The 10,869-nt window shown below is 37.1% G+C and overlaps 1 protein-coding gene across 1 annotated transcript; it reads left to right on the forward strand.

Annotated features, from left to right (window-relative positions):
- The first annotated feature begins 5,978 nt into the window (after nt 1-5,978).
- On the forward strand, nt 5,979-9,232 carry LOC141638995 (protein FAR1-RELATED SEQUENCE 2-like). Its single transcript, XM_074448182.1, has 3 exons — nt 5,979-6,305; nt 6,374-8,456; nt 9,213-9,232. The coding sequence occupies exons 1-3, from the start codon at nt 5,979-5,981 to the stop codon at nt 9,230-9,232; spliced, it is 2,430 nt and encodes an 809-aa protein (XP_074304283.1).
- The last annotated feature ends 1,637 nt before the right edge of the window (nt 9,233-10,869 follow it).

Consider the following 10,869-nt stretch of genomic DNA (forward strand, 5'->3'; position numbering starts at 1 on the left):
GTTCACACTATTACTAATCAAAATTACGGTGGATTATGACCGTGTCTTAACAAAATTTTAGCAATTTAGCCTATAGTATGTCGTTAGTGACAATGTGATATACAATGACAAATTTAGGGGTGCTAGAAGAGACGTTTGTCTCTGTTGAACAATGAAAAATGTGAAAGTTTAGTTCAAAACTTTGAAATTTTTTCGAGCTTGCCTGATGGCATTACTTGTTCGCCGCCTAATCGTAAATCTTAACTCCGCATTGGTGATATAAAGTTAATTTCAATATTGTTTGTTTTGAATTTTACAGTTCATAACATTTGGATTTGCATGCACACCTCCATACTTTGCATGGGAAAAATTCGTAGGAGTACATGAAACAAAGAGCCTTATCAAAAGGTCCATAGCAAGAATACCGGTTGTACTTCCTATATGGTTTCTTGCAACTATTTTCCCATTTTTTGGACCCATCAATTCTGCTGTTGGAGCACTTTTGGTTAGCTTCACGGTTTACATTATTCCTGCAATGGCTCACATGATTACTTTCTTCTCTTCCTCTTCCCGTGAGGTAATTTCATATACACAAATTCATATTACATGAGCCGTAAACACCAATTAGTATAAAAGACTAATCAAATCGAAGTCTAAACCGTATTCCACTTATCATCAATTGATAAACATCAAAAAAGTATAACATGGAGTAAGTAATTACACACCTCTGTTACTCATATAATGGTCACAACAAATGCCCGTTCCGATTTAAATGCAGGCAAAGACTCACTATTCCTTGGCACTATAATATGATGAATCGGGAAAAAAAACGATCAGTATTTGCTTGTTCATTATATGGCTCATCGCCCCTCTCGCCATTTCAATAGGTAGCTTAACCACAGGAACTTCAAGGTAATACAGCTACGCATATTTAATTATCTAACCAATCCTTCCAATAGATCATAGTAAGGGATTTATTATTTGCAACCACAACTAATAGATCTACCATCTACCTATTAATTTTATCACATTTAATCATCATCAAGCATAAACCCAGTTATTTAATCTATGAAAAAATCTAAAAACATAAACCTAAATGAACAATCAATGAAATAAAGTTCATAAAATTAGGCTCTGATGCTTTGAAAATAACTATAATTCCTTGTCAACTCACACAAATCATCTGCGCCAGTTATCGAGCACGAAATGCAGCTCAACCCAGCTTATGTCGTGAAATTACATAGGCAGTGACAAATATAGTATCATCACAATATAATCAATCATAACAATAAATGAACAACATAAAAAATTAAGTACAAAATATGATCTTTAGAATAAAATAGTGAGAAATCTTACGATAAGCATGAAATATATATCGCAAAGTAATCCATCGAGCTACCGCAAAAATCCACATATCAACAACATCATCCTTGCTGCGACCTCTTCTTTCCTCATAAAGCATCTCCTCTCCTTATCATTCCTCTATTTCTCTGTATTCATCGAGAATGATATGACTATAAGAAGACGTGACATATCGACTAAAAAATACATATGAGAAAGCATATACTTTTTAATCTTTTTCAAGTTCCTCCCCCCGTCCCCTACGAAACTGAAGAGGGCCAAAGTTCTATCCGAATTTAACCTATCAACTACTATAATAAAGCCGGTATTTCAATCTAAACTTGAGGTTGTTGCCTAAACTATTTGTTACATTTTACTTGAATTGTCTCAAGTCCACTATCTAATAGTCAACATTCTAAAATACCCTTAGAACATTCACTGTTTAAATTACTAAAAATTCAGCAATTTGTAAAAAGTGCAAAGTGTCTCTTACCTCTCATAGTCTCGCATCTAATTAGTGTTGTTTGTTCGATCCCTCCATATGCCATGTTACTATCCCTAAATGAGCTTTTAATATCCAAGCACTTTAAAGTCTCATATGAAACCACCTCTGCAGTTTTGTAGAACAAGATTGCCTTTTGCTTTTGCTCTTTACTGCATTTGAGCTTGAAGGATCGCTGTGCCAATTTCTCTACCTTTGATTGATGAACGAAATGCTAATTTGCTTTATCTGATAATCCTCTTTCATGCACCAATCTTGCCTTGTCTTCCTCGTACATTAAGAACCAACATAAGACGCGAAAGGCCATGATATCTTTGGTCGATGCGTTTAATCCCACTAATCAGCTGGTGTAAGAGTGTTATGAGCGTGAGGATGTATTCGTCTGTCTTCTCCTTTTTGGCATGATACAGTGTCTGCAGCCGTATTATGTGTCCACTTCCCTCTGACTTTTTACTGAATTTAGTGTTGTTCAATCAAAATTTGAGATTCATGAGCTTGTTATTATGTGAAAGGCGTTGAAAGCTGCACTATTAAAGTTTTACTAACCTCGAGTTTGCCCACTCTCCTACCCAACCGAAACCTTGGTGAGCTCTGTCCACAAGAAAAAGAAAAAGAAAAAAGTATCGTGAAAAAGGGTCTGCCAATTTAGATTAAGTGTACGCAGATCAGTAGGGTTCACAAAAAAGGAAAAATTGTACGTAGTAGTAGTTGTTCTAGATCAAGATTCAAGAACTGATGCATGAACCGAGGGTAGTAACTTACTTCAGAGTGTTCATTGCCATTGGGGAAAGCCATTCAAGGATCTTCTCCATTTTAGCTTTACTTTTAGGAACCTCGAGCTGCAAAATTATGAAAACTATCTGATTAGAACCAACATAAAATGTAGGATGCTCAGAAAATTTTACAGAGTTAATATCACAGAAGGCTTAATAGTTAATATGACAGAAGGCTTAATAGTTAATATTCATTATACAGAGTTGCAATCTTCTAACCAAGATTAAATAATACGTACCTTCTCAAATTGTACTGGACACATCTTGTAGCCTCTAGAAAGTTGTTTCCTGCAATTTTCTAATCTGGCAATGAGTTGTTCAATCACCTCAGACAATCATAGCATATCTACCCTATCAAAGACAGAAGAAAGTCAGTTAAGATCATGGCGCTATATGAATAGATTTAGCTCTAGACAAGGTCGCCTCAAAAATTCAGAAGTTCTGAATTGTAGTGATATTTCACATTATTAGATTTTAATGGATGGTCGTGAGATTATAAGAAAAAGAAGACCAGATATCAAACTATTGATACTATGAAGTTATCACCCGCCCTGTGACTCATGTAAATCACATCTCCAACAGAGGTCAATTGGAGAACACTGCTGGAATATACTAACCAACAAACTGTAAACATGTAAAGTCTTCGTACAAGTTACCATTAAAACTGCCCTTGCGACTCCTTTCACAAAAAAAAGGGAAAAAACAATAGATCTTGAATCGTAAAATAGTAAGACAATGATAATGCAGTGAATGAAATGAATTTGTGACTTTACTATCAATCTGCAAGGACCAAACAGGTAGCAATTTTATACATATAGCATTATATGTATCACTACCCGAAATAATTGAAGGGTTAGAGAGGACACCTTCATTACCCTAACAACGCCGGTGAATATCTCCTCGGACTAATCAATAACCAAACCCGTGGTGCATCCTGACAACATTGGAGGCATCAAACATTCCCTTTTATGTAAAAGATGTTACTCATCACACGTGGCTTCAGATTTCTGTATGAGATGTCAGAGTGTATTATTTTATAAATTAGGTCACGCTTTCTAAATAATTGGTTGTTTGATTCAGGTTAAAAACATAATAAACCCATCAAGCAAACACATTAGGTCACAAGAAACATTAGGTCACAAGAAAGTACCCTATGGAATTAAATTCCGTTTCCTGCGCTTCACCCAGCATGAATCTTTGACAACAATGATAAAACCGTACTGCCAAAAGAGTTGCAAACGCTGTTGAATATATGGATTTTAACCCCAAAAGTCTATAGCTTGCACGCAGTAACATGATTAAGCAGCAAAGCCCGCAACATGTAAGATAAATGTAAAAGATGTGAAGCAAAATGTAAAGAACCCGCAACAAAAGACATGATTGTAACTTGCCTCATTTTCAGCTGATAAATTTCTCTCCTACCGTCTCTGATTGAATACCAGCTGCAGTGGAAGCAACGATTCGTCCAAGTTATTCTGGAATCCAAAAAATCAAATGTTAGGCTAGGTTAATAAGAGGTTAATACTACCTATCAAACCTTAATGATGATTTTAACATCAATTTTAAACAGGCCTAATTTTCCAATTTAGAAACAAAAAAAAAGCTAATTATTAGTAAGATCCAATTAACAATTACTAAAAAAGTTTAGAATATTTTAATAGCTCAGTAATATCAACTAACCTAAAACAAATGTGCAAAGTGAATTTATCATAAAACAATAACAATCAAAAAATCCCCAAATTTCTATTGAGAGGTAGTGTTTGACTATCAACCCAAAAAATTATTTGAATCACTATTAACTGAAAAAGAAGGAGAAAGGAATATATATCAAACAATTGATAAGCGATGAGCTCCAGAGTACAGAAGAACTCATTTTTCTATCACACTATTGCAACTTACATATACACATGTCAGACAATCCATCAGAATAGCTGCTAACAAAACTACAATTAATAGAGGGCAATTAAAATCAAACAATCTCAATAAATCTTATCCAAACCCTAACATTTAGACAAAAAATTACAAAATCAAATCGAAAATTAAACCTCTCAAGGCGATGTGACCATTATAATGACGATGTGACCATTACAGCGATTAATATCGACTTGTATTAGAGTAATAGTGAGGAGACATAGGAAGAACGCGATTATCAAACGAAAGACAACAAACCTGTCTTTAATACGATTGATAGTGATATCTTGATTCTCCTTCCTTTGCCAACATTCACCATTGTTGCTGATTATCCAAGTTCGTCGCCAATATTGGATTAAATGTTTTATTTTTGGCAGGAGGAAAAAGGGAGAGAGGGGAATGAAAGGTTGCGAGGAAAAGGTGGAAAAGGTAGAAGAAGTGTGGCTATGAAGAATTGAAAAAAAGAGAGTTAGATATGGAAATCGTAAGGGTCCTGCTATACGTCGTCGACAAATTACTAAATATCGTCGACAATTAACGTAAATTTCCAAGTTTGCCCTCCATATCATAACTCCATATCCGTCTCACCAAAATGCAATTTCCGTCTCAAAACACAAATGCCATTTCCGTCTCACTAAAACACAAGTTACCGTCTCACTAAAAAATTTCAAACAAAAAAAGAAGTCGGGTTTTGTAATTAACAAACATGAACGGGAACGATTTTAACAACGATTCCAACAATGAAGCTAGTAACGAGGTTAGTTTACGATTTAGTTTTGTTAAAAATTTATGTTTTATTATCGTTTGAATCCCGAATTAGGATAGATGCCATGAATGTAGACGGAATTATGATAGTTTTTGTGACGGATTTATTTGAAAAAGCAATCGAAAAAAAAAAAAAAAAAAAAAAAAATTACACGGACTGGGCCTGGACGAAGAAATTTTTCGTCCAACCCAGGTATTGGACGAAAAATTCCTTCGTCCATAATGGGTTTGACGAAGGAATTTTTCGTCAATCCAATATTGGCCGACGAAAAATTCCTTCGTCCAAGGCCCATTATGGACGAAGGAATTTTTAAATCCAGGGCCCAAATCCGTGTATTTTTTTTTTTTTTTCTTTTTTTTGTTGTTTCCGACTCGTTTTGTATAAAATAATTAATTTCCGTCTTTGTATTATATTTTTTTATTTTTTATAGTTTCCGACAATTCAAACAATTAATTTCCGTCTTTATATTATATTTTATCTTTAATATTTCCGACTCGTTGTGTATAAAATAATTAAATACCGTTTTTGTATTATAAAACAATTGAATTAATTAATTACCGTCTTTATATTAAATTTTTATCTTTAATATTTCCGACTCGTTTTGTATAAAATAACTAATTACCGTCTTTGTATTATTTTTATATTATTTGTTATTTATTCCGACTCGTTCCGTTTCAAATAATTAATTAATAACTAATTTATCGAAATGCGTGCGCAGGTGATTAACGATGAAGACGGTATTGATTACTCAGATCATTTTACGACTGCCAGATATTTTGCATCTAGTACTGAAGCGTTTAATTGGGCATATGAGATCGGGCTCCGACTCGGGTTTGGTATAAAAAAAGCAAGCAACAAGAAAGTTGGTCGTAACACGAATTTGAGACAACGTTATTTTGTTTGTCGGATGGGTGGAAAAGGTCCCGTAAATAAGGATGCCGATTCTTTAATGAGGGGTAACACGGCTACCGCGTGGTGCAATTGCAAATTTTCAATGAAAGTTGTTGAATTAGAAGAGAATAAGTGGCAGCTTGTGATGAGATCGGGGTTTCATAATCATGCTTTAACGTTGTATTGTGTGGCGACGGATACTTTGCAAAGTTTGATGACGAGGAGTTGGCTTATATCGATGCCCAAGTTAGATCTCACGTTAGACCGGCTATTATTAGTGCGGGTTTGCATCAGCGGAATCCGGAAAAGTCAAGACCTAATCGGCGACAAATCTACAACCGTTCTCAGAAAGTAAGGGTCGAGGAAAGAGATGGGAGAAACCCGGCACAACAGATGTTAGCACTTGTGGTTCAGCATAAGTACGTTCATTATTGGGTCACTGATGAGGAGACCGATGAGCTAACCCACGTGTTCATGGCTCATCCAGAAGCGGTTAAGATGTTTCGATCATACTATTATGTGGTACAGATCGATTCCACGTACAAGACAAATGAATACCGTCTTCCGCTTGTTGAGATGGTTGGAGTCACACCCGTCGGGAAGAGCTTTGTCATCGCGTATGCTCTTGTGACGCATGAGTCCGAGGAGAAATATCTGTGGGTCCTACGGAAACTGAAGGCCCTGCTCAATGATGTCGTTCAACCTAATGCTATTGTCACTGATTGCGAGAGAGGTTTGTTGAACGCGATTCCCATTGTTTTTCCGGATTCGTCTCACTTGCTATGTCTTTGGCATATATATTCTAACGTGGAGACGAAAGCACTTGATATCACGAAACAGGATAGTTGGGCTAAGCACGTAACTTTTAACTTGTTTACTGCGGTTGTCGAGGCGGAGACCGAAGATAAGTTTAATGTTGCGTGGGGCAAATTGGCAAGGGAATGGGCTGGAGTGGCGGCTTATATTGAGAGGCAATGGTTCCCGCACTTGGAAAAATGGGCCAAGTATAGAACGAACAAGATAACTCATTTTGGCAATACTTCTACTTCCCGGGTTGAGTCGGCTCATGCGAATTTGAAGAGATGGCTGAATAGCGCGAAACTGGCAGTTGATAGCATCTGGAGTCGGTTTCATTCTTTGATGGAAACGCAACATGTTGAGATCCGACACTCGTTGGAGTTATCTAGATCGAGGCGGTTGACGGGGATTCAACGATTATTTTCCAGGCTTTCTTTCAAAATATCAAAGAATGCCATCAGTGAATTGCGTAAAGAATTCGAAAGAGGTGCCAAGATGACGGAAGATGCCTTGACGATCGATTGCGGTTGTGTAAAGGCTACTACACTTGGGTTGTTATGTGCTTGTTCACTTCATCGCATTTCTAGAAACGGATCTCGGGTCCCTGTTGATGTGTTACATGCATTTTGGAGGAAGTTGGAGTACGATGGTTCGGAGGCAATGCCGACTTGTGATGATGATCGATTGGAGGAGTTATTCGATGAAATTCGGAATGCAGATCCGAGTATGAGATCATCCATGTTCGATGCCCTTTACTCTCAGATACATCCGGATCAGGAGGATGTAAACGAGCCTCGGGTCAACGAGAACCCTAGAGGACGTCCGAGTAGGGGAACTCGTAGAGATCCGTCCGCCGTTGAGCATGCACGGGTTCGTGTTCGAGTAGGTACTCCGTCTTCCCAACGTACTCCGTCTAGTACCCCCCGTTCTACTCCGACGATTCCTGTTACTCCGTCGTCTACTCCCCGTTCTACTCCGACGGTTCGTTTTACTCCGTATGGTACCCCCCGATCCACTCAAACGGGCCCCGGCACACCGTCTACCACTGCTACCACGAGTACGAGGAGTTTCGTCACATCGCATTGCGCACCTCTTGAGGTCGACTACACCATTGGTCATGTGAGGTACTTTCCTTATCGTGACTTTTTGCCTTTATGGTTTCACGAGCATTTAGAAGCGTGGTTTAATCCTTCCGGAGACGGTCATTGTGGTTTTCGAGTTATCTCACATGCTGTTCGGGGTGACCAATCTCATTTCACGATGGCTAGAACAGATTTACTTAGGGAAATCTGTAGTCCCCTTTACCGTGAACATATTTATGGCCCAGGGAGATTTGATGCGGAGGTAGCTAGAATTACATTTATGGATCAGATACCGTGTGGCTCGGGTCATTGGATGGACGGTTTCGATCTATATGGTTATGCTACGATGTACAATTGGGTGATATGTTGTATTTCTGCATTTGACGATCAGTTAAGTCAGCGACATTGGAATGGTAGTTTTACTTATTTGCCTCTACGAGCCCCCCCCCGGAGTACGTGCCCCATATGGTGTCTTATGGGTATTACATGCGGGAAACCACTATTTGCGGCTCCGGGTACGCCCCTTGTCACCTATGCCTCCAATAGCCCCTTGTTGGGTACATGATGCAAGCGTAGATCATTATAATGGCCTGTATCGACATCAGATCCGATTATGGCGCGATTTCGCGAGTTGTTCTTAGCTTTTATTTGTCCGATTATTGTACCTTTTATTTTATATATCCGAATATTGTACCTTATATTTTTTTTATTTAATTATCCGATTATTGTAGTTTATTATCCTCTGCATCCGATTAATTGACTTAAAACGTAATTTAATTAAAACAATACTTAAAACATAATTTGACATATTTTAATAAAAACATTCCTTAAAACGCGTTTTGACATAATTAAAACATAAACCAATAAAAACATAATTAAAACCCTAAACCCCAAACCCTAAACCCCAAACCCCAAACCCCAAACCCCAAACCCTAAACCCCAAACCCTAAACCCTAAACCCTAAACCCCAAACCCCAAATCCCAAACCCTAAACCCCAAACCCCAAACCCCAAACCCCAAACCCTAAACCCCAAACCCCAAACCCATACCATAAACGATTATTACTTAAAACATAACATAATTAAATAACTACCGAACTTAATTATCTTCCGATGATGAAGATGACGATTCCTTATCTTCTTCATGATCTTGAATCTCAATTTCTTCAGGTTGGGTAGACATATATTGAGTCAACAAATCATTCAAGTAGAGATAAAGAATTCCTTGCCCTGACACTCTACCAGCACATAAGTCTGATAGTCTTGGGTAATCAATCACGGTGAGAATGCGCTCAAAATATATAAAGATATCACTTTTTAACCTGCGAAACTCCCACATCTTCTCGTTTAGTACTTCATCAGAAACAACCTCATCTCTAACTGCTGGAGTTAGAACATGATCCGGGTTTCCTTGTAAAATTATACAAAGGGTACCAATTGGAGGCTCTTCAAGCATGTGCCATACAGTGTCACTGGGAACCACTGATTCAAGACGTTCAATTAGAATTGGTAAATTTTGAACAATTAGATCGATTCTTATTTGATAAACTCTGATTTTTTGAGCATTTGTGAGAACCATTTTAGGATTGGATGTTGTGAGTGAATAATTAGTATTGTAGTGAGTGAATATAATTGGATGTTGTGATTAAAATTCACATAGAATGACCTATTTATAAGCTATTAATTGTAACGGTAACATTTGAATTATACCGGTTAATTTGAAAAATAACGGTAACATTTGAATTATAACGGTTATTTTGAAAAATAACGGTAACATTTGAATTATAACGGTTATTTTGAAAAATAACGGTAACATTTGAATTATAACGGTTATTTTGAAAAATAACGGTAACATTTGAATTATAACGGTAACATTTTTCCCTATATAAACATCTACATAATGTTGTAATTCTGCACTCATCTTCAACCTTTTCTATTTTCCAATCATCTTCATCTTCTTCCATTTTCTTCTTCAAATCTTTACTTATGTCAACATCATCCTCAATGTGGGGAACCCGACCAATTGAAGGCCTTGATTTTAAGAATCAAATTTGCAATCGTTGTCAAAGAAACGCTATCATCAAGATTTCTGGGTCAGCTACTAATCCGAAGAAAGCGTTTTTTAAGTGCGTACCTTGCGATCATTTTGTGTCGTGGTTGACTGAAGATCATTTAACAATAAGAAAAAAGTTGAATATAGCATGTCAAGGTGAAGGTGATGATGCATCAAGTGGAAATGTCATGGAAGAGCAACTGATAGGTATAAAAAAGGAGATTTCGGAAATGGCAAGGATGATGAAGTTTTATTTCAAGTGTATCTTGTATTTGTTTGTTTTCATTATGTTGGCCATTGTCATGAAGTAGTTAGTATTTCTTGAAATGTATGAATTTGCATCAGTTGCTATGTATTCAAGAAATTTAAGAAATTTAAGAAAATTCAGAATAAACAACGTTCAAATAGTCAACTAACATAATCATCCAACATAAAAAATGTCTTCAAAAACGTACAACATAAATGAAAACAAACACAAACTAGTCTCCCGACTACTTATCATCCTCTTCATCGCTATCAGTGTACACACCATCTGCTCTACGCTGAAGAAGATCACCGGGTGTTTGACGAGGTCCTCGCTGACGTATGATATCCCCAGCCCTCTCAATCAATGGGTCGATGTTCTTCATCATCTTGCGGAAGAAGGCAAGCTGTTTCTTGTCATCGACAATTCTTTTGGCCTCGGCAAACTGAAACACTAAAGCACGTGCAGTCTGCAAATTGACAAAAACAACAAAAACATTATAGACGAACAGTAAAAAAGTTAAACAATTA

Source organism: Silene latifolia, chromosome 2 (genome assembly GCF_048544455.1).
Source record: "Silene latifolia isolate original U9 population chromosome 2, ASM4854445v1, whole genome shotgun sequence".
NCBI lineage: Eukaryota > Viridiplantae > Streptophyta > Magnoliopsida > Caryophyllales > Caryophyllaceae > Silene > Silene latifolia.

Coding starts and splice junctions, on each gene's coding strand:
- LOC141638995 (XM_074448182.1), top strand. CDS start 5,979: ATGCGTGCGCAGGTGATTAACGATGAAGACGGTATTGATTACTCAGAT. Junction 6,306..6,373: donor AAGAGAATAAGTGGCAGCTT/GTGATGAGATCG, acceptor TACTTTGCAAAG/TTTGATGACGAGGAGTTGGC. Junction 8,457..9,212: donor AAGTCAGCGACATTGGAATG/GTAGTTTTACTT, acceptor CAATTTCTTCAG/GTTGGGTAGACATATATTGA.